Below are 24,792 nucleotides of genomic sequence, written 5' to 3' on the forward strand. Positions count from 1 at the left end.
CGGTATTTGCTGGTTTCTAATAGTCTTCAGTATCATAATTCAGCTTTGTCAACAAAAAAAGCATTTAATGATATTGAGGTTTTTATAGTGGTGTGGTCTTCCTTTATATTTTGGAATAATATCCTCCAGAGAAGACTACAATTTAAATTCAGTGTTTTGATGTACTGTGAAAGTTAAAATAATATGAAATTTATATTTTGTTTTAGTATGTGGGATTTGTTTGGCCACAACAGTTGTACAATGATCATTCAAAGCACAACTGTAATGTAATTGTACTACCAATAGCTACATGTTGAATCCTACCAGCAGAGGGCACTCTAAGAAAAAAATCTTACCAGTCCTGCTGTTTTCTCTGCTCAGCCAACTCATGCAATCTGCGCAGCATCTTTTCTTGTTTCTTTCCACCTTTCCGGGAACGGGATGACACATTACGAGCAAACTCTCTCTGCTTGAGCTCCTTAAGCCTCTGCATTACACAAAAGAAACAATGCGTATCAGGATCTCTGCTCTCAGAGAAAATAAAGAACAACAGATCACCATAAAGGATGCAAAAATTAATAGTAAGCAGTACCTGCTTGTGAGCATGGTCGTAAGAGTTTATGTGGTTGTCAAACTCCTGATGTTTGGTGTACTGTTTGTCACATAGCTCACAATAGAAATTGGCTCTCAGGTCTTCCAGTGCCTTTGCGATGGCTTTCTCCTTTTCCACCTGGTCCTGTTGTTAATGTTAAATACACAAGGGAATGAGTGAATTAATCTTGGATTGCGTTACCTTCCACTTTGAAATGGGTATGTAATATCAGCCTTACTATTATAGGTTACAAAACAATACAAGGCTGAAGGGTCTTACCTTGTATTTTTGCCGCAGTTCTTCTGTATCCTCCTTCTCCACTTCAAGCACTCTTCTCTTCTCTGTGGCATCTTCTGCATAATCAAGCTAAGAGGACAACACAAGAGTTAACACTCATGTAGCATGTGATTAGCTAGGTGTGAAATGAGCATTTGAATATGAAGACCAGATGCGTGACAGAAGCCAAGTGTGTATGAATACCAATGAAACCACAGGTAAACTTTAAATAATGTAGAGCAATAATGCCAAAAGCAAATAAATACAAAACACAAAGTCTTTCAGAAAAGCAAAACACATGAGTGAATGGCAGCATCCCAAATTCAGCTTATGTGCCAACTACATTTGGAGCATCTGCATCTTTAATGAGGCTGCCAGTGTTACTGTATCATAACCTATTACCAGTTTCAAGGTCCATCTCAAATGTGTCTGATGGGATCTGAGGTCAGGCCTCTGAATGCAGCAAAGATCTATAACAGACATCTTGACAAACAACCTCTGCTTGGAATCTGCTTTGTACAGAGGACCCCTGTTATGTTTAAGCTGTCACAGAAGGGATTAGCCCAGGATGTAGCAGTGAGATTTCCTTTCGGTGAAGCCAAAGGGTCTAACACGGGCCATAAATTGACCTCCGCTGACAGGATTTTGCAGTTGGCACTACTCTTTCAGGCAGGTATTGCTCTCCTGGCATTTTCATCTGTCAGACTGCCAGTTTGTGAAGCATGATTGATAACTTCAGTGAATGCTTTCACTGCCCCACGATTCAACGCTGCTGAGCTTTAAACGACTCCAGTTGAATCTTGGCACAGCGCGTGGTGCTCTTAGGATCGTGTTTGTAGTTTCTGCCATGGAAATAGATTTAAAGATTCTTCCTGAGGCTGTCTGAAAGCTTTACCACTCTGTAATCCTGCTCTGTAAGTTAGTATAGCCAAGTGGCCTGCTGAAACTCCTGGTTGTTTCCACTGTTGTCATTAACAGCACTCTCACTTCTCTAGTGCAACTCCAGTGGGGCAGAAATTTGACTAACTTACAGTGCCATGCTCAAAGCCTATAAGCTCTCCAGCATTGTTTTTAATACATGGGCGTGTTACGACATAATGTATTATTATTCATTACGTATACCTCTCCACAATTGTTGCCAATAAAGATTTCAAAGAAAGTTTGCAGTGAAATAAAGTTTAAAGATGATTAGATTACAGTGGTGAGAGCTAAATCAAGAAATGGAATTGGTCCAATATCAAAACAAGTGAAGAGCAGGTTTTTATTTACTGCTGGACACACAGTGTGCTGGGCTGCTGAAAACAAACACATTTAAAAAAATAAAATAAACATCTTACCTCCATCTCCATTCGTCCCATTCCCATGACATCATATTTGAGGATGATGGGCACAGGGTCGGTGCGTCCTAAGGGAAAAGAGACAGAGAGATGACAAGGTGAGTATTTGAAACTGGGAGGGAGGGCCAGCTCGGAGACAGCCTGCTTTTAGAGCATAGGGTGCTGGGGTTAGAGAAATTTGCCTTTAAGTGCAAAGAGACCAGAAAGCTACAGTGAACCAAACACCAGCTATTCTCACAGCTTACTGCAGCCATCAAGTTCAGATTTATCTAGCCTTCCTGTCACATTTTGACCAGGCTGCTGATTTGAATTTTGAAGAAGTCGAATTGGTTGCACCTATCATAACCTGATTGATTAAATGAAGTCAAGGGCATCAGGGTCATTAGTGTGTCTTACTTGAGAAAGTTCACTAGAATAAAAACTGATTCCAAATATAAACACATTTTAATGTAGCTGTACTATCAAAACCAACCACCCCTCCTCTACCCATTCTTTGCTGCAGTCCTGTTAAACCAGAATGCCAAGTTTATCAAGGACGCTACAGCTTGAGGGACTGCGTGTAGTGTGTGTGTGTATGTGTGTGTAGGGAGTTGCAACAGGCCTGCGCAGCTGCTGCCACTACTCACTGAGAGATACTGCGACACTCTCCATGAGAAGAACAAAGCCTCCCAATATTATCTCAGGCCCATTGCATCATCTGTTTTCTGAACTGTCCGCAGGCTGGCTGACCCTTGCAAGCCCCTTTTTCACTGTCCTTTAGGTCCAAATCTGCTCCCTTGTCCCAGGCCCCTTTCCTCATCATGACTGCAGCTAAAAGATTATTTTCTTCCGTCTACTTAACTATGTTATGTAAGCTGTGAAAAGAGCTAGATCAGAAGGAAATTAACTGTAGAAAAATAAACAAACCAAAGACAACCAAAAACAAAACAGAATGAAACATTAAAAAAAAAAAAAAAAGATATAAAATATATAAAAAATCAAAACTACTTTGGAGATTGACACAGAATTGCTTAATCCACTCATAATCAGCCAAACAAAGCAGAGAGAAAGACAGTAAAATTAAAAAAGGACACAAGCACTGAACTACAGCAGAGTGACGTCACAGGCCAGGTATCGCCATGGTGACAGTGCAAGGGATGGGGATACTTACCTGGTAAAACATGGGTATGGGTAGGAGGAGAAGGGAGGACAGACAGACAGATAGACAGGGGAATCTCAAAACAAAAAAAAACAAAAAAAGAGGCATAAAAAGAATTTGGACTAGTCTGCTGCTCCTGTTGCCAGCCAGATACAATAATCGATCTTACTGATAGTGATTATCAATTCAGTTTGGTTTCAGTTTTTTCCTCACACGTAATCATGTTAGTTTTTTTTTTTTTTTTCATTGAATCAATTTTACATGTATACCATTGGGCATATGGAATAGCTACAGGCACTGGGCTTGGAAATGTACAATCCCAGCGTCATTGCTGTGAGACTTTAAAATTAAGAACTCCAAATTAAGGGGTTTTCTCTTGCAGGCAAAACAACCCAGAATTTTAATACATTTACACTGTCTTGCAAAAGTAATACTTTGAGGCCAAAAAGAGCCTAAAGACAACATGTATAATGTATTTAACACTAATGCATTTTGAAGGCTTTTGGCTTTTCTTAAAATATGAATTGAATAATTTAAAACTGTAGGCGGAGCTACTTCCTGACACATTCTTAACTTCCTGTGCAGAGGAGGGTAAGAATATGATTTATGTAAATATCTGAGTCATTCCTGTTATTTTCTTGAGCAATTTAGTCATCACAGCCCAATGACATATTAATTCTGAAATCATAGATGCATGGGCATTGTAACATATAATGGCCTGCCTGGACTCCCAGTCCCACTGCAGTGTCTGTCAGCTGGGTGGGCTTTTAAATGAAAACGTGACTCTGACTGCTTTAATGTTACAGGCCTAAAAATCCACAGAGGAAATGAGGGCAGAGGACTGATTTTTGTGATATCTCGATCACAAGACTACCGACTGATAAACGTGTGTGTGTGTGTGTGTGTGTGTGTGTGTGTGTGTGTGTGTGCACATGCGCTTTTGCCTGACAAGCGGTAGAGAAGTGACACCAAAACAGCATTGGTCTGTTTAGCACTGCAGTGGTCTGTCTGAATGGAGTCACAAGCCAGGCCCAGAATTAAAAAAGATTAATGAACAATTACAATCATCCCAAACCTATCACCAATCTTTTAAAAAAACACAGTGACAATACTTCCACATTACCCATTCCAGTGGAAAAGAAAGGGACCAGACAAAAACAATGTGCATCTAAAATCACAGGGTGTGAATCACAAGGTTTAAAAAAACTGAAAACAAACAAAATGACAATGTTCTAAGAGTAATACATATGCATGATAATATACAAGCAGCAGAATGAGGACTAATACAGGGAGAATTGAAAGCCTATGTAGCATTGGTGCTCTGATGACAGGAAAATGAAAATGGGAGAAATTAAAAAACAAAATAAACAATTCAATTGGGGGATAAAATAACATTTACCACTAAGTTTACCATCAGCACAACATGGGCAGGATCAAATCGCTGTAAAAAAGAAACACCAATTGGTTAAGCAGGAAGATTGAGGCACATAGAGAAGGGGGGTTGGGGTTGGGAGTGTGGTTGTGGGGTTTTAGGGTGGGGGGGGGGTTTCATTACCAGAGGGGCTTCAGTGTGTCACCCTCCCACCCCTGCCCCTCCCCATCCCCCTCATCCCTTCACTCAGGGCTAGGTGCTTACAGGGATTTCCTCTCACCACTCTCTCCCAACCACTCGTCCCAGTCCCCAGGTTCCTAGTCTGGATTCATCTTTAAAATCTCTCAACCAGGATATGCCCCAAGGGTACCAGACTACCACCCCTAACCAAGTATGCCAAAAGTCCTGTATCCCTGTGTAAGTAATAATAACCCAGCGCTCTGTCACTTTCACCTTAGCAGAGCAGGAAAGAAATTTGAAACCCCATAAGTACTTTTTGGAGGAGCTGTACTGGGTGAGGGAATGATGTTAAAAACTGCTGAGTCTGAAGGTCAACTGTGATAGGTCAAGAGAAAAAAAAAAGCTTGCCGTCTTAAAAAAAAGCTGCTTAAGGTCATAAATCAAAAGTAACATCTACTTTTGAAGTGTCTGTTACAGTGTTTTTTCTGTTGTTGTTTTTTTTTAACATATGGTCAAATATTTAGACTGAGATGATAGATGCTTCTAGGGACAACCACCATTTTCCCCCTTTGAGCTTTTTGCCTCGCTGACGCTTGTCAGCCCAGTTAGCAAGTCTCCCTGAGATTCTTTCATTTCCTCACTAGCCTACAGCCAGAAAGCTCGTTTTGGGATGTGCTTAACCCCCGGAACGGTGAACACATGACACACATAAAATGTACCTGAGGAAACAGCCAGCAAGGCTTTGAGCAGTGCTTAGAGTGGGTTCTGCATTGCTTATGGAACAGCAATTTAACCAAAGTACACTTAAAAATGTGAACTGTGCACCCGACCCGAGTGTTACATTTCACTCACATCATGTGAAACCACTTTCAGTGTATTTACCTCCAACACTGCTTAAAGCCAGGTGAGTGTGACAGTTTGAGGCAGGCAGGAGTGCACCTCTGGGACAAAACATGCTGTGCAGGAGGGGCAAAGAAAGAGGGGGAGGATGGGAGCGTGTAACCATGGGGACATAGACATTCGGGGGTGTAGAGGGGTGGTGAGGTTTTCCCTGTAAGTTGACTCTATGGCCCGGTAAGTAACAGACATACACACACGCACACACACACACACACTTATCTCAGTCCCACATAATGACCACACTCACATATACACAAGTTTCACAGGTTTGGAGGTTGAAACAGGCAAACAAGCAGAGGGGAAAACTTGTCTACTCTGCAAGCCATTCAAAGTCTGAGCCGTGGTTACAGCCAATCAGGTACCCGACAGCAGCCACGGAAACTCAAAGAGGAAAAAAAATCTAAAATACGTGGAGATGATGATTCTAAGGGATGTGATGGAATCACGGCTTCCTAAAATCTACCTTGATTTCAAATGGATTTTTGTACTTTGTTCAAATCGAAGCACTTACTCTTGAGCAGATTGAAATAAAGGTTTAGTGATTATGAAGCGAAGAGGAGGAAGCTGACAGAGGCCATTAGCCTACAGTACACTGTAAAAGGGGTGTTACATTGAGGTCAACTGCCGAGTGGGAGAAAGAAAACACACCCACACACACACATACTGACATACAGAGGGGATCCAACAAACCTTACCTAAAAAGGGGCAAAAAGGACAAAAGAAGAATAAGAACAAAGTCAATACAGTGAAAAACTTAAAAAGGGGACACAATGCTTTCACTTCAAAATTCAAAAACCTTCTCTTCTGTCAGGTAGGACAGGAAAGGAGAGTAAGATTGTAATGATTATCCAGCAGACTTCCCATGTGATGCAATGGTGCAATTGTGTTGCCAGTCTACTCCTTAGCGCATCAGCTAATTTGAACGCAGATAGCGGGCTCAAACACAGGCCGATTAATTCCTACAACAACAACAACTGGACACACTTTGCCGCAGTCTCATCTGCCCACAAAGCAGGATGCTTACATAACCACACATCAGTGATGCCAGCGGCAAAAACAAGAGCACAGTCAGCCCCTGCAACTTGTTCTCCACACAAAGCACACATCCTTATCACGGTAAATAGATTGCTATTCAGCTGTTCAAGGCCAGATGGAAATAAACAATGACAGACACTGAATGCTAAGCTCAAAAATTGCTGCTATGTCGTTCGACTTCATACACTTGACAGCTTGCCCAGAATGAAGTAGCAGCCACACGGTCCATCTGAGAATACTTATTAGACAACGCAGTGAATGAAGGCCATATATGTACATGCACAGGAGGCGTAAGGGCGGCAAAGACAAAGCTCCACAGTCAGTCAGGAGATCAGCATGTCTCTGGAAGCTAACCAATGCACACAATGTACATTTTAATGTGTAAATGTCAGACCACAATACATCACAGATCATTGTAAAGAGTTAACTAAAGATAACAGTGATTTACTGTCTGCCTGTAGAGACCAAACTGGGGCTAAAAAATCTGAAAATGACATGTATATATGTGAAAAAAATAACTTCCAGCCACATGAGGGCTTTCAGGATGTTTTTGAAAAGTTCTCCAAACATACTAAAAAAGACCAAACAGTAAGAGCTACATTTCTTGTTCCTCCCCTTCTCTTTTGGTAGGTAAACAACATTTAACATCACAGCCAACATCCAGTAAAGCGAGGACAAACACAGCCTGGTTTAACAGGTTAAAACCTCCTTTCTGTCACCATTCAGGGCCTCAATTATAAATGCTGAGCACAATTTTAGTTTTCATGTAGTTTTTCATAGTTTGTGACTGTGCTGTCAGGTGCAAAGAGAGCACACATTCATATACAGCTTGTGTAAGTTAGAGAAACACTTATATGCTGGAGTAAAAATAAATTGTACTTTAGATACCGAGTGTATGGTCTCCTCAGTCATGTATGTGTTTATATAAAGTAGATACAGTGAGCTTCAAGTGTCCCCACTAGTCCATACACTAGGCCATCAGCCTCTCAAACTTTCTTCTGTTTTTAATACTGCTGCTGTTCTCCACAGCAACAAAAACCTACATCAATATTCATGACGTCTTTTGGCATCGACCATTTATGGTTAACTGTGGGAGTGAAATGGGTGGGACATGAGATTCGGCCATGTGTTCACATTTCCAGAATTGACTGTGATTTATATAAAGGGAAAAATATGTGCATTTGTGCGTGCGCACAGGTTTATAAATCTTTTTTTTTCTTGGCACACACCACATTGATTTGAGATTCACATTCCCAGAACAGTCAACACGAGGAATGCGTGGACTTGGCGGCAAGTAATTTCAATAATCTAACTATGATGCCTACAAATTGAGTTAAGCAGCACAAGTCTGGACACAAATACTTTGGTATCTTATGATTTACACTCTAAATCTAAGTGACTCACTTCCTTAACTAGCTGTGTAAGTCTAAACTTGTCTATAGTTTGTGGGTGGGTCAATTCCTCAAGATGAGTGGTGCCCCTTGTTAAAGATGCTGACACCAAACATGACTGTTACAACTGAGGTTACCGAGAGGCAATTTCCCTTGAGCAAGAGTTGCAGTTGTGCAACAGAGAGAAATGAAGTAACGACTGATGAGAAATGTGGAAATTAAAATGGTGGTGTTAAAATGGTACAGACCCAGAGGATAGAAAGGAACATGGCGGATGAGTAAACTAGACTAAATGCCAGACGTTATGTGGAAAAACAAGCTCCATTCTCTGCAGACTGCAAAGGCCTAATTGGCCTGCCAGTGATGACATCATTCATGAACAATGATATACATCATCCTCTTGGAGAGAGTTACAGGGAAGGGTGAGGCTATGAAATGAGAGTTAACAAAGTCAGATAGACAAAAAAAAAAAAAAAGGAGAAACTGATTAAGAGAGGAAAGAGGGTGAGGAGACAGGATGGGGCTCGGTAAAAACATGCCAGGGCTCTGCACCACTGCCTCTGAGCCTATGAGCACAGCAAGTTGAACTGATAAAGTGGTGACGTTAGCCAAGACTGACCCACATGCTCAGCTCTGCTCAGCCTGCTCCCTCTTGCAGCAAGTCAATATCAACTAAGCCGGTCAGTTACGGTTGTCTTTAGGTAGTAAACCTCCGTAATGCAGCTTTATAGCCAAAAGCTTTCTACATCTTAAATAATTGATGTGCAAAGCTTCCCATAGTGCAGCTTACAAAATACTCAAAAATAAAATCAGAAAAGTTAGAGTCCACACAGAACACACTACAGAAAATCTTGTACAAAAATCGTACAAAAAATGAATCTCAAAGGAGTCAGATCAGCATTGAGATTCTCATAAAAGCTTGGGACACAATCCTAGCATCTCAAACAGAGACTCTCTGGCCTAGCTTGGTTCTGGATTTGGTCCAATTTCATTGCCAGAGGGACTTGCTCTGTAATTGCTATTACAACTGGCCCAGACAAGACCCAGGACCGGTCTTGTATTTTGCTTAATTCAAGTGCTGTATGTTCAAGCAAAGAGGCCGCCATGTTGGACTGAGTTTAAGCAAACACTGGCACAAAAGGAGAATCAATTTTCCCACCTCTCAAAAGAGCAGCAGCATATATTCCTGTAACCAAGATGCAGCAACGTGAGATGTTTTTAACCCGGGATTTTGCTCAAGATTTTTTAGAAGGTGAGAAACCTATGTACAATTAAGACGACAAACAAACTGGCACAACAGCAATCTTTAAATTCATAACTACTTTTTTTCAAAGCTGGTTAGCTGTAACAACTGGATGTAAACTAAACTTAGCTGTGTCCAACTGAACAGTTATGGGGGGAAAATTCCACTTTAATATCAATTGCTGTAAACTAAATACATGGGAAGACATCTCCCAACCTCCCAGTGTTCCTGCCTCAGTCTTAATCTATCACAAAGCCTTTTTTCCCTCCATCTTCAAGTTTGAAGGAACAGCAGTTTGTGAGTGACAGGAATAAATGGAATCATGTTTAATCCATTTTTACCCAGAAACAGACATAAAGAGAAGAGAGAGAGATAGAGGATGTGGAGAGGAAAGAAAACTAAATTTGCTGGTACCAAAAAAACCTGGAAATTTGAGGGGAAAGAAAATAACAGGAGACAGTGGCCAGTGCCACCAGCATACATTGATTGTAAGTGTACAGAGGAGTGTGTCCTTACCCTGCATGGTTTTGCCAAGCCCTTGCCCCAACTTCCAGCCATGTTTCTGAAGCAGCCGGTGCCCAATGTTATCCTAGCAGAGAGAACAGAGGAGAAAAAAACCAAAAATATTCCAATAATAAGAGGAGCTTTTCCCCGTGGGCATGGGTAAAAAACAAACAAACAAACAAACAAACAAAACAAATAAACAAACAAACAAACAAACAAAATAAAAACAAAAACACTCAGATCACACTATCATCATCAGCACAACCACCACCACCATCACCATCATCATCATTATTGTCATCCACATCACCTATAGCGTGTAACATCAGTGTCTTCCAGCACAAGGAGTGGTAAGGGGGCAGTTTGGGGGGTTTGGGGGGTTTGGGAGGGAGGAGAGGGTTGGAGACTGAGAGGACGGGTATATTTTCAACTATGAGGAATACATGAGGCTATGTGTAGTCTGTAAACTATAGGATACCCTCCTAAAGTAGGAGTGCAGTTAAAAGAAAGAAATTTGGAATAAGCATTTCTATATTTGTATAATTTGTTTTTTTAGATGACTAAGATAACACATCAAGTCACATCTACTAACTGAGAAGTTGAGAGGAGGAGGAGGAGGAGGAAGGAGGAGAGGGCAATATATGTATCACACTCATACATATATGAACCGCTACAGAGCAAGATCTTAGTACACAAAGAAAAAAGTGACACAGAACAGGTATGGAAATCTTGCATTAAACAAAAACGAAGACCAAGAAACTCCAAGCTTGCTGTGATTCCGTAACCATGACAAGGGGAGGCACCATGAAACATATGCAGCTGTCACATAAAAAAATAAAAAAAAATATATATATAGCGAGAGGAAGAGACAGAAAGTGGAACTAGTGGGCCTTGGATTACCATTACAAGGCCCAGGGGTGGACAGAATATGCACGTGTGAGGGAATATGTGGGTGTGCAGGTGAAGAGAGGAGAGACATTGTGTGCATGTAGCCCCATTAGATATACTAGAAATAGCTGTTGTGCGTGTTCTTGAGACACTTCTAGCATCTCTGATCTGGTCCCAACCACGTTCACACTTTTGATTTTAAACCATTAATAGAAAAAAAGAAAAATAATGCATGTGTTAGTATGCCTCTAATTTGATAATTCTCATAGATATCATTAGTATTAATTAGCTAGAAAATATACTTTACAGTCTAGATGGCTTTTACCAAAATGCAAGATAGTGATGAACTAGTATAAACGTATTTATTAGAAAATTTCACAGTGTTTTCACAGACTAAAATTGTGCAATTGCAGAGAGGCCATCTACTTTAAAGTATAATTTCTCTGCTTTTTTTTCTTTTTAATACTGATGATTGCTATGACCAAACTATGCAAACACTGTTCAACAAACAACGTGGACAAGATCAGGCAAATGATAGTGAACCAAAGAGGCTCTATCGAGAGAGATAGAGAGAGATAGAGGGAGAGAGAGAGAGAGAGAGAGAGAGAGAACACACGCACAACAGGAATTCCTAACACACTGTGAGGCCAAATGTGCATGTCTGAGACCGAAATATCACTATTATGGGTCAGCAAGAAAACAAAAAAACATTAAGTGAAATGCAAGACCATCCCACCACTACACACTACAGTACATCCTCAAGCACAAATAAACAGGAAACAATGAGATTTCTTAATAAGCAGTGATTTTTTTTTTCTCTTGTGATTATGACTATTCCAAGCTTGTCTAACATTCACCAGAGTGCTGCATTCTATCAAAAAGAAAACATACAAACCAAACAAAAAAAAGGATATTTATAAAAAAAAAATCACAAAGAGATTGACATCAACTTTCACAAACAGAAGGTGAAGAGGTTGAGAAAAAAAACAGGAAAAAAACTGCATGCAGCTTTTTGTTAAAGAGCTTTAACAAAAAGAGTCGTCGGTGTTAGTAGCGCACTGTGAATGGTACACATACAGAGGGGTGGGGCGGGCTGAGGGGGAGGTGGTGGAGGAGGGCGGGTTAACACAACTCCAACTGTGTTAGTGTCAGGTGGATCAGGCACAGAGAAGAAGGTGATGGCTCAACAGGGCTCAATTCGGGTTTTTTGTTTTTGTTTTTTTTTTTAAAAAGGAGGAGGTCAAGACAAGGGGGCAGAATAGAGCAGGCTGAGCCATGGTGTGGATGAGTGTCTAGGGGTGGTGGAGGTGAGCTGGGCTTGTATGGGTTAGTGCATGTGAAGGGGAGTGGTAGTCACACACACAGCACACACTGCATCTCCGCCCACGAGGTCTCAATTGGCTTAACATTTGGCTTAATCTTTTTCTCAGCCACTGTTGGTATTTCAGAGCAAACTGTTGCCTTCTTTTTCTCCCCTATTGATTATTTCCAAAAGAAGTAAAAAATAAATTGCAAAAGCAGTTAAAAGCCACCATGACTAGAATAAAACAAACTTGCTGGTGTTTGCCTGCAATACCCAAGAGAGAGGCTAAACTGCTCTACTTCCTGTTTCCGTCAGAGTTTGATATTGGCTCCTCCATTTCATAGATGTGTGAGCTGTTCTCGCTCTGTGTGACTGTCAGATCCCTTCCGCTGTGGGATGAGATAAGACAGGAATCTCTGCTGGGCCTCTCACACGTTGGGAAGAGAACTGGAGACAGCTTGCTCATATCAACTCACAAGTAGGACATTTAAGGCTACATTAACATGCCATCAGTGCGTATAACGTGTTCCTGCCTGGCAGTTCCTGGACGTGTCCGAAGATAGACACTGAATTTGAGGCTGTGTGTCTTTTCTCCTGCTTGGTGGACAACATGTCCCCTGACAGGGAAACACTGCAGAATTTGCTGCAGTGAAACACCTCCCCTCCCACCGACACTGGGCATGCTTCTGTCCCTTACTGCAGTATTATGGTGCAACAACACTACACGTGAACATTTATATTGATTTGGGGGAGATTAGCTTATAACTGAGGCTTGGAGCAAGAGGGAAAACAAAATGCACTGTAAGCTAGTTGACTCTTGCTCAGGCTCTACACAATTCCTGTTAAAAGTCAGAAGTCCCACTGGGGACTAGACAATGAAATCTAACAAATATAAGCCTACATACCTTAAATCAAGTGTGTTTCTTCTCATATTTCCTCCATATTTTCTCTCAGATATAAAAACAAAAACAACAAAAAAAAAAACACAGGAAGGGCAGGTTGGATGAGGCACCAGTCGCAACTGCTGACGCTAATAAAAGATTAGTTCAAAATGGGCTCAGCAAAGGTTAGAGGGCGGAGATGAGGTGCAGACTGCGTGTTAACAACAGATGAGTGCACCAAAAGAATAGACAGACAGACGGATGAAAGCAAAGACGGCGAGTCCAACAGCAGTGCAAGTGGAGTGAAGGCATTTCCATACGAACCTGGCTTTAAAATACTGGGCTGTCAAAAAAACAGTCACACGTGACACAACGTAAGAAACCGGCCAAACGCTTTCAACTGCAATTCTGCTAGCTTTCTCTAAGTTCTTTAAAAAATGCAAATCTCTCTCTCTGCTTTTTAAACAAACATAATACTGTATACAAAACAGAAAAAAGGTAGGCATGTCAATAAATCCACCAACTGACTGTTAATACAGGAGAAAGAAAAATAGAAAATGTTATCCAAACAAAAGAGATCTACTAAAAGAGGGGGGGAAGGGGGTTCTTTTTTTTTTAAGTGTGCATTGTGCTGTCATTGGCACAGTGCATGGCAAAAGATATGGGTAAGGGAAGTGATATGCAGGGGCCCCCACCTAGAGGCCTCAGAGTATCAAGGAGTCTATGCAGTTATTTATATGTGTGCAATATGGGTATGTTTGCGTGTCCGTGCCGACTCATCATTTCATCTCTCCAGAGGATGTAACAGGGAACAGGCCTACTAATCCATATAAGTGACTAAATTAAATTATTGTAATAAAATATTCGAATGATTGTTCTCCACAATAGATCTGAGATTTTTTGCACATTCTGAAAAGAAAACTGAGACCCTAAGGGATTTTACAACAACAAAAAAAAAAAAGGTGGGCTGCTGGAGATAGTCATCATCCTCTCTCGTGACGCTTGTTGACTGTCTTTTGGCGAGTGCTGCTGGTGGAAAAACTCTGCTGTTTGTTGCTCTTCGTTAACTCTTCCAGCTCCACATGTTTGGTGCTCTGTAAATTCCTGGCCTGTCTTGACTACTTGAGGGTGTGACTAAATGAAAACAACTGTCTTAGTGCTTTAGTTAAGAGTAAAAACTACTAAACAGAAAGATCCCACTAAACAGTAAACGGAGGTTAGTGTAGATGTGTCAAAGTGATTATAATGGGGTTAAAGATTTGATTAGCTTTACGTGATGGAGGGAGGAGAAAAAAAAAATATCACAAAAACAGCAGAGTCCAATTAATAAGTTGCAAGTATAGTAAGTTAACATACACACTTACCTCATAATTCATCAACTGGAAGTCTAGCAAAGTTAAGTAGAGACCGTAACATTTGCTGTCACATTTGAGTTTGAGATAAAGTTGAAGGAAGTCAGCAAAAAAAAAGTGTCGACCAAATAGTTATTTTGGAGTCGGGATATTGTTTTTGTTTTTTTTCTTTGAGGGCCTCAGCAATGAGCCTGAACTCATCACCCCTGTTGCTCACCGAGAAAGGACTAGTGCTAAAAGGGAGACCCTGCATTTGTTGTTAAAAATGAAAGAAAGTGTTGGTGTTTGACCTTTTCGTTGTTCATCTTTCCACCTTAATGGGTGATAGAAGCCAGTTTACAGGGACAAAACAGCCGTGTCAAATAAGGTCCGACTATAACACAAAAGCAGAATTGACAGTTTGTGTGTTCAAGATTCAGTTAGCGTTAATTTGTTTATACTTAGCCAGTTCACTTTGTGTACCCAAACTCCTAATGGGCCTCAGTGATTGTATTAGAGATCATTACGGATGACTAAGTTGGATAAAAAAAATGTTTAAAAAAAACAAACAAACTTTTTACTGAGAAATGACTTATGTGGCCTTTCTACATGTGTGTATTAGATCAGCAGCATCTATGTGTTTTCTGTGGCTCTGAGGCTGCCCGCTGCATATCGCTCTGGGACGGGGTCAGGTAAGGGGAGGAGGAAGGAGGGGGTGGTTTGAGGATTTGGAAAAGGGACGGTGGGGAGACGTGGGAGGAATGATTCTGGGAGGAAAACTGTAGTAGTGATTAGGACAGAATGTTTGAGAGGAAATAAGTACTGAATGCTACCAAGTTAACACATGCAATGCAAAAACAATGTTAGAGAGAAAGAGCAAAAGATCAAAAGGGGGGAAAGACAGAAAGAGAAAAAAGATCCCAAAAAAGTACCACAGACCTCTAGCTGCCTATAGATCACACACAATAAGTGGCAGGGGAGGGGCTCCGAGAAGCTGGGCCGAAGCATTCACTGACAGCGCCGAGATTTAACACTTGTGGACAATGGCACAAATCCTAAAGACCTGCATACCCAAAAACAAGGTAATATAGTGTATGCCAGGTCAAGTATTCATTTAAGTGTACATATATAATAAATATTTTAGGCTAAGCAGGTAGTACATTTGTGTTGTAAAATTATAGCTTATGTAACAACAGGTGTCCACTGAGATGAAAAAAAAAAGTCTAGTTGCTTTTTTGGGAACATCAGCATTGGTGACCAAGTGACTGACGGTTGACGGCCCCGCTAATGTGGCCATTTTTTCACGAATGTGTGACGAACTGTTTGATGCTGCAGCGAAGCCCTCAGCGCCCCTCCACAAATAATAGCGCAGGAGCAAAAGAGCCACTCAAGCCAGGTGAGCAGGCCACCTCTCTCCCTTTCTTTTCTCCTTGTCACCTCCCACACACAACAGGATGTTTGTGTGCCTGTGACAAAGTGCATTATAGCTAAATATTGTCCAGAATGTAAACTTTATGTGAATCTTGGTTCACTAGATTCTGATTTTGAAAACACATGGTTCAGGCTACAAATAAGAAAAACAGATGTAAATGGTACCTTCACTTTCCAGAAGGGCATGAGTATTAACAATGACTGAATTTACTCCTGCTGCTGCCTAAAAAAACCCTCAAAATGTTAACTCAGTAAATTGGAAAAATAGCCTACAGCTTTTTCATTGATGTAACAAGGAGGTGACCTTTTTTAAAGTACCCTGCATGTTTAAGCTCATTGAATCTGTCCTCCAGAAAATGCAGCAAAGAGCCATTATGCTTGATGTTTAGTTAATTGTTATTAATTCGTTATTATTTTATTTATAATACTAAGAATTCACTTGTTTTTACTCATAAGACCAATATCTGCAAAAAATAGTCATGTTAATTGTTTAAATAAAGCTTTTATAAAAGTAAAAAAGCATGTTTTGCTTTAATGATTGATGAATTCTTGCTTATTAACATAGCTTATGACTAATAAAGAAGTTGCATGCCTGCTAGATAAGCATGAATGTTATATCTATTTCAGACCGGAAAAACAAAAACTCCATTATTATTTTGACATATACTTGGTTGCAGGTGCTACCTTACTGGCTCGCAAAGCACATCCGTAATGTTGAGGGGAGATGGCCTGTGACACTGCAGAGGTAAGAGGAGTTTGGGCCTGCTCACCACAATGCTTCAGAGACAGAAGAAGGGATGTAGAGAGTGGGAAAGACAGAAAGGAGAGAGCTGCCTGCGCTATTATCTATGTGCCTCTTCAGCGAAAAATGCAGTCCCAGTTGCACAAGCACCATGCCAGCACAGAATGACAGAGGGTACTGTACACCGAATCACTGTGTAGTAGGGAGGGAGCGAGATAGAAATAGATAGAGATAGAGATAGAGATAGAGATAGATAGAGAGAGAGAGAGAGAGAGAAAATAGATGTAAGAGTGTAACAGTAGTGAAACAGAAAGAGAGAGAGACAGAGACAGAGACAGAGAGAGAGAGAGAGAGAGAGAGAGACAGAGAGAGAGAGAGAGAGAGAGAGAGAGAGAGAGAGAGAGAAAGACAGTCAGAGAAGCGTTACAAGGACCCTAAAGATAGGAGTAAGAAAGCAGAGCGTGCAAATACAAACCGGGTCATTGCTGCTTAGCTAATAGGGGCCAATTCGCTGCAGGAGAGAAATGTCGAACACCCCAAGTTGTGTACAATAAGATAACTGTCCTATAGACACAAACATAAATTCTAAGCTACATACACACACACTCACTCAAACACAAATGTAGCCATTCACATCATCTAATGTGCACTCTCTTGTTTGCTAAAAGGGAGTGGAATAAGCACTGCCAATATCTAATAAATATAATTTGAAGCACCGACTCTGATATTACTGTATATAAATGTAAACTCTACCTGATCAAGCTGTTTTTTTACCTCCGCATCTGCTCTGCAACATGAGTCTATTGTGCTTTTATTTTGAATCAAAGAGTAGTTGAATAGGTAGATCTCAGAAATCTAACAGCGCTACAAGGCTCAGTATAACAAAACCTCACTCAAAGCAGCTTTTTATCCAACAGCCAGAGCAAAAAATCTGGTCTTTACAAAATATGTTATTCGCTTCTGAATGATTTTAAAATGAACAAACAGCTAGAGTATTTAGAAAGCAGCCATTTAAGACAGTGCTTTATCCACTCCATGCTTTCTGTGTCATCTCATCTCATAGTGCATAGATGACAAACAATGACTAATGGGAGACTGATAGAAAAAAAATCAAACATTTATCTGTAAGCTCTATGTAAAAACAGGAAGATCTAGCATATATACAATTACATTTTTTTAACTGTCATACAGGAAATGGAATAGGCAGAGGACATGAGAAATGGGAAGGGACTTTAAAAAGGGGGGTATTAATGGACACGAGACGTGATTCTACAGGTTAGGCTGCAAAAATGTAATCAAGAAAACAATGGATGCATCTACATGGACGAGAATGAATGGAGTAAAAAGAACTTCTTTTTTTTTTTTTTAATTTCTCCCTGGACCAATCATCCACTCTCACAGCTGGTCCAATGGTGTGGGATGATGGATGCAGCCTTACCGATTCGATGGGCTTGTCCAGGGACGCCTGCTCCAGCTCCAACTGTCCATCTTCATACTGGTCAAAGTGATTCCCGCCCTGAGTGACACAGATTTAAAAAGCTTATTTTAGAAATATATAACAAGGAAACAGTCTGGCTGTCTGATTGGTAGAAATCAGAGAGAGAGAGAGAGGGATAGAGATAGAGAGAGGGAGAGGGAGAGGGAGAGAGAGAGAGAGACTTCAGATGCCAAATACCATCAAAATCAAGAGTTTATTCTCATCTGAGGTTTTTTTTTCTAAACAATGAGACAGCACTGTGCAAGATGGCGTGCTTACTACCTGTCAATCACACATCGAATAATCGTAAATCACAGAAACTGAATAGTAGGACTGGAAAAATAACGTAGAGGTTACCCACAGCACAGTTTAATCAAAAGGCCAAAATCAGGTCAGCATGTCAACCAGTGCAAAGTAGGTGAAGTGCTTTGCAAGAAGTGATTTTGTTTTTTGTCCAATTCATCCTTGAGTAGATTTTTTATGACCAAAATGATCCCAAAATATGCTTACTTGATAGTAATTAAATGGAAAATTACGGTAAAACATAAACAAACCATATACTGTTAAGTGTAAGTACTGGAGCCCGACCATTATATTGGTCAGCCGATATTGGCCTATCACAGATATACCGGTATCTGCAAATATGTTGTCTGATGTGAGCAGCAGCATTTTATGTATACGTGAATCTTTTTCTTAATTCAAATTTAAAATATGCACATGTTTTTTTGTTATGTCTATTTTATTCATAGCTAATTATAATTATTGAATTCCCAGCTGTGTTTACTGTCATTTTATGCAATAAAGTTTATTGTTAAACTGTAATATATCAATATCAATTACATACAGGGCTGTACGCTTACTTTTTCAAGTGGTAGCACTGGTGCTAGCAAGTTAAAAATTTTAGTAGCACAAAGAAAAATTCAGTAGCACACCCGGGTGGACCGTTAAGATGTTTATTGTTGTTATTTGATATCAGAAATGATTTGTTAAAAAGCAATAAGAACAGGTTCTTTAACAGTACAATCACCATGGATTTTTAAGGCTTTTAAACCCCTCAGTACACACCTTATACGCTTTTATCAGTCAGGTATTAACATTTTCTCACAGTTTCTCTTGTTAAAACACTCAAATATATATATATATATATATATATTTGTATATACTACAGTGTATACAAATATACAGTAAACGATGCAATTCATCATATAAATGATTATGATGGCTTTTAGAAATAACGAATTCACTTTTAACGATCAACCTAAGAGGTTGGACACATTAGAAATTATTAATAGTGACTCGCGCTTATCTCACATTTCCTCTCAATGCGCCTCTGTGTCCTGGCGCTGCTCCGCTGGAGCGTCTTTTTCCGCTAAAAAAATTACATTAAAAAAATGACACAAAAATGACCGCGGAAGGTGAACTGCGTTATAGCGAGGGTCCACTGTATGTAGTTCTTAAATATTTGAAATGACATGCACAGTATACACTTAGAACTACAACTCCCATTGAGCAGTTCTACCAACACAAATACTACTTTTTTTATACTACAGTACTTTTCTCAGTGCATGATGCCTGCCTGCGCAGCTCATTCGCACATGTGCGAGTGTTTACATATTTCTCTTCGCACAGGATGATTTTTATTCGCAAATGCGACGAAAACTGTCGCACTGTACAGCCCTGACATACCATATTTGTCACAAGTATTTGGTAACTACATTAAAGGGATCAATGCAAAAAAAAGTATGTTTATGTATATATTCTTTATATATAAAATTACCAGCTTAAATGGAATTTTTTACTACTTAATATCAGTATTGGCATCGACCCCAGAAATCCAGTATCGGTCGGGCCCTTGTAAACACACAGGCTTCATGCACCAGAGGAAAAAGTTACACACAGCAGGTTCATGCTGTGATGAGGAATTTGAGACCGTGTCATTTCTAGTTGTTGCCCATTTCATTTTCCATTATTCAATTCAATCTGTGGTTATTAATATCACATATACATTTTAGTAACCCAATGCTTAAGTATATATAAATATCTCGACAGGGTTGATTTCTGTCTCTTCCTATCGTGCCAAATTTATTTCAAGCAGAGTCACAACAGCATTTAATGAGGTAAGACCATTTTCTTTTCCTGCTACAAATTGAGCATTTAATGTTTGACGTCCCAATGCCGTGTTTGGGACAGACAGTGAGTGATGAGTGCTTCCCCCGACCAAAAGCAGTGTTTATAGTGCGGTTTCTGCTCTGAGACAGATGGCTTCCTCTCTTTAGCAGCAGAGGATAGATGAAGGTCATGTTTGTGAGTCTTTTGTCTCCTGACCTTCACATCGTATTGTATTATTTAGTAGTTGATTGCACCTAAGAAATAGACAACTGTAATGTAATGATACAACACATTAGGTTTAATTTTCCCTGTCCAGTCGACTTAAGGACTGGGGCTAACAGATGGATATTTACTTTGCCTATCTATATTGAGGACTTAGACACTAGAATAACAATGTCTATAGCATTTTCTGATTATTTTGTGTGACAGTGAAGCAATCATTTCTGTAAAAACACACTGCTAACATGGGCTGGGTCATGCAGGAGGCTATACCCGCCACTCTCTCTCTCTTCTGGTTTTGCAAAGATAAGCAACTGCTCAAACCAGCACACAATAACGAGGTGATTTGATGCCACATTGGCAGTCATTAATTCAGATGAAACAAGACCCTGCATCAGCATGAGTGAGTCCCGGGGATTATGAAAAAGGGCGACGCTGTGGAAGAGGAAAGGATTTATTTATGAATAAAATCGATGCCTCCCTGCTCTATCCACTCCCCCCCCTCCCCGACCACTTAATGTGCCACCAGCTCAGCCCCCGCCCATCTCAACTGACTTCTTACTTTCATTGCTGCTTGCTTCCTCATCGCTCCTACTGTGGTCCACAACACAATGACAATGTTACGTGGACATGATCTTCGCTCTGTCCTCCGATTTGCATAACACGGGTAAATTTCCCTTTGTTGGACAAACATAAAATTGACGCTTCTCTTTTCAACACTGCACATACAGAAACGAGAGGACTACTGCTGGCAAACTCTGTGAGCCCTTATAAATTGCCTGATTTGTTTCTGAATGTACAGATTATCTGCACTGTAAAGCTACCGACAACAATGTAAATCAATAGAGCAAATGGGGCTGGTGGATTGGTTGTACTTTAGATTATTAGGTGGACCATCTGTGGGTGTTTCCTGCGCTAAGTTGCCTGGCAGCAGGCTTCAGTTCATGGAGTCAGGGAGAAACTTTCTGAATACTGAGCATATGAATGCCTTCATTGCAGATCTCACACACAGAGATCCACTGTGCTGAGCTGGAGCTCCTCTCAACAGACTCATTCAGACCACACAGCCATTCACCTCTAGCTAACAAAATAGCAGAATACCGAGTTCCCACTGGACACCAACACACACAAGACAAAACATAAGCAACTTCACAAGCTGTCCTTTACGTGTGTTGGAATGCATTGCACGTTAAGTTAATATATGCTTGATATACTGATACACTTGATTATAACTTTCATCACAAGACTGTTGCAGAAAATAGTTAACTTCTGCTTTTTAGTACATTAAAATACCCAAACAAATCCACACAAATTAGAAAAACTAGACATGTTCTTATGTGGGGCATCAAGTTTTGTCACAATACACATTTACTATCTTGTCAATTCCAATAATGTCTGTTGTCAAATATTAATAGTACACCACATCATCATTAATGGGACAATCCATGTGTGAAAAGATTTCATGCTTTAAAAAATTATAGGTAAATAAAATCTGAGCCTGAGCTGGGAGGAAAAACTGCCCCTTTATAATCCCCAACCTCTTGGCATGAGAGTCAGGATTGTTTTGCTAAATAAACACTGCTCATTGTTAGTTTCTGACAAACGGAGTTGCTTTCAAATCAACGTATGCGGCAGAGTGACACTTGGGGTTCAAGATCCCGCAGTGGCATTCATGCACCCCTCAAGTGTCTAAGTGTCCTTGATCAGGACATTGAATACAAATTAAACATATGGTTGATGAAATTGTTGTCTGGGATTAGACACGTATGGCTACAGTCATAGCAAACACTAGTCCAATGAGTGTGATGTTCTCAAATGAAAACCTGTTAGATGACTTTAAATAATAAAAAGAGGGACATTTACAATGCATGGCTGATTTTTTTGCAAAGCAGAGAGTGTATCATGAAATCTCGGGGCTACAGACGTAACAACTATGTTGAATGACAACATGTTCATGGTCACACACACACACACACACACACACACACACACAAAAACAAAAAGAGTAACAAAGCACAAGCATGGATTACACTAATTCTGTAGTCTAACCAGTAATGCTGGGTTTGTTTGGCTTTTACTAGGTGCGGTCTCAAAGCATAGGCAAGGTAAAACTAACAGCTCATATGTAGCTCTGTCGCTAATCTAATATATACAACCTGAAACATGTAACAAACATAGTGTAAACAATGTGTGGTAACAGGTTGTAATATATAAATTCACAAAACTACAGCAAAATAAGGCCTGCCTTACTGCCAATCTCACTGTTGTCATCCTACATTGTTTCCCCTGAAGATGACATCTCTAAAAACAAAATCAAGGTGGAGTAAATAAACCTGACAACATCACAACAACATAAACTACACTGAAATAGAGTCACATTTTTACTAAATAGAAAATTGAAACACATACACAAGTCACAGATGGTTTGATTAGGAGAAAAAAACACTAGTTTAATAAACATGAGACATGTCGACTAATAGTGTAAAAATCTATCTATACACTTGCACGCTCTCCGAGTCACTTAGCAGATGTTAAATTCATGTAATGCCATTATTTGGACCGACAGATAGACGACTGTAACTAGGTTATTTTGCAATGTGCTACGGAGCGGGGATAAATATGTTATACATGTCTAAATGACACAGCTATTGCTTGCTAATGCTACAATCGCCCAATGAAGGCAGCTTAGACCAGTTAGCTCCCTGCTAGCTTTGCTATCTTTCGTTAGCATATGTCGATAAATAACCAAGGTCACTAACTAGCTAGTTGTTGTTGAGTATCTAGTGTGCAGCAGCATGGTTAGCTGAGTTAATGTAGCATGCACAGACTGTGTCGCAGCCCATAACCCCTGATAGATGTCGCAGTCAAACGCAGAGACGTAAATTAAGGGAAATTAAATGCAGAAGAGCCGCAGTGCTTTAGCGTTAGCATGGCTAGCTTGCAGTGCTAGCGAGCGATGTCTACACCAACACGCACGATGCGATTTTGCAAAATGCGTTTTCTGTACGAGATATTTTAAGACGCATTTAAGTGCTAAAATGTCTGAACGTGCTCAAAAATCAATTGCAAATCTTCCACCGTGTAGCTAGCACGCATTACCTGGAAATCACGATCTTCGTTGAACCTAGAAAATCTGTCGGCCATTTTCTACGAACACAGCAGCAGCTTCTCTGCTCACTCCGTCTGAGTCCGACAGCAGCGCGCTGTGCGGAGGAGGATGTGCACTTCACAAACCATCCACTCTGTGAACTGACCTTTCAGCTGTTACACGGTTAGCCATGCAGACAATTTAATGAGGCCATTAAAAAAAACAAAAAAAAGACGAATGCTCATAATTAATTTGTATGTCCAGAGATAATTTATACTTACACATATCTGACTTTACACAAAGATTTGTGCAATAAAGATGATAATTAATGGAGACCCTCAAGGGGGCTTATTCAAGGCACTCTCCAGTGTGAGAGTTACATTAATCAAAGGAAAAAATAGAAAACTAAGATTGTTAAAAGGAAGGTCAAAAGAGAGACTAAGAGATACAGATAAATTTACATATAGCCTATGCTGTACAGTTGCACAAAGAAATCTTAAATTAGGTTATGTGGATTGTTTACAAAGATAATCCATAAGGATAATATTTCAATGATAAAAACAAACCTTTTACAGCTTTCTTAAAATTTGCAAATGCTAAATTAAAAAAACTGAGATGGCAATGCATTCCCTATCACTGAACCTCTGTAGATTATACCAAATTGTAACTGAGATGTTCGACAGATAGGAGGCCTGAGTTTAAAGTTATTACAGGTGAAATATTTATGAAATTGGGGAGAGTGGGAATACAGTTCCTGATAAAATGGAGGAACAGTGTTTCCCACTGTATTTTGAGAGATGGTGGGTGGACTTCAGTGTGACCCTCTAGGGCAGCAGTGTCAAACTCATTTTAGTTCAAGGGCCACATACAACCCAATTTGAGCTCAAGTAGGCCAGACCAGTAAAACCATTGCACAATAATGTCCAAATAATGTATATATTTTATAACTTTGCTATAACAAAACCATCTATTAAAGAAAACAAATGAACAGCCTGAGATGTCTCAAGTAACATGAGAAATTTCAACAATATCATGTCTCAGTTTTTGATAGATTATTTCACACAGAAGCTGCCGATTGATGTTCAATATATGAATGTTTTAAATATGATATGATCATAATATGTATTCATGGTTTCTTCAGATAACTGTAAATCTGCCAACTTCAAGGTTTAGGGAAGGATTCATATTCTCAGCTGTGCTACTAAAGGACCTTTGACTTCTTGTTAAGTTTGCTGTAACACATTGCCTATAAAAAGTATTCACCCCCCTTGGACGTCAACTGAAAGGTTCTTTGGTCTGATGAGACCAAATTTTGACTTTTTGGCCATCAGACTAGATGCTAAGTTTTGCGGACACTAAACAAACACTGCACATCA

The 24,792-nt window shown here is 40.0% G+C and overlaps 1 protein-coding gene across 5 annotated transcripts in view; it reads right to left on the reverse strand.

The window, feature by feature from the left end:
* gpatch8 (G patch domain containing 8) overlaps window positions 1-23,562 on the reverse strand; it is a 28,774-nt gene extending 5,212 nt beyond the window's left edge. The window contains exons 1-10 of one of the 5 annotated variants that reach the window (XM_053339111.1): window positions 23,428-23,465; window positions 17,962-18,039; window positions 16,999-17,034; window positions 13,344-13,362; window positions 9,960-10,032; window positions 4,722-4,763; window positions 2,185-2,252; window positions 851-937; window positions 572-715; window positions 336-466 (exon numbers count right to left, since the gene is read on the reverse strand). In XM_053339111.1, coding sequence (XP_053195086.1) covers window positions 336-466; window positions 572-715; window positions 851-937; window positions 2,185-2,211 — 389 coding nt within the window. In that variant the 5' untranslated portion in view covers window positions 2,212-2,252; window positions 4,722-4,763; window positions 9,960-10,032; ... (2 more) ...; window positions 17,962-18,039; window positions 23,428-23,465. Of the gene's footprint in view, window positions 1-335; window positions 467-571; window positions 716-850; window positions 938-2,184; window positions 2,253-4,721; window positions 6,470-9,959; window positions 15,905-16,998; window positions 17,035-17,961; window positions 18,040-23,427 lie in introns of those variants that run through there. The other 4 variants (XM_053339109.1, XM_053339107.1, XM_053339108.1 and 1 more) reach the window with 4 other exon arrangements.
* Window positions 23,563-24,792: the final 1,230 nt, after the last annotated feature.

This window comes from Scomber japonicus, chromosome 18, assembly GCF_027409825.1.
Source record: "Scomber japonicus isolate fScoJap1 chromosome 18, fScoJap1.pri, whole genome shotgun sequence".
Lineage (NCBI taxonomy): Eukaryota > Metazoa > Chordata > Actinopteri > Scombriformes > Scombridae > Scomber > Scomber japonicus.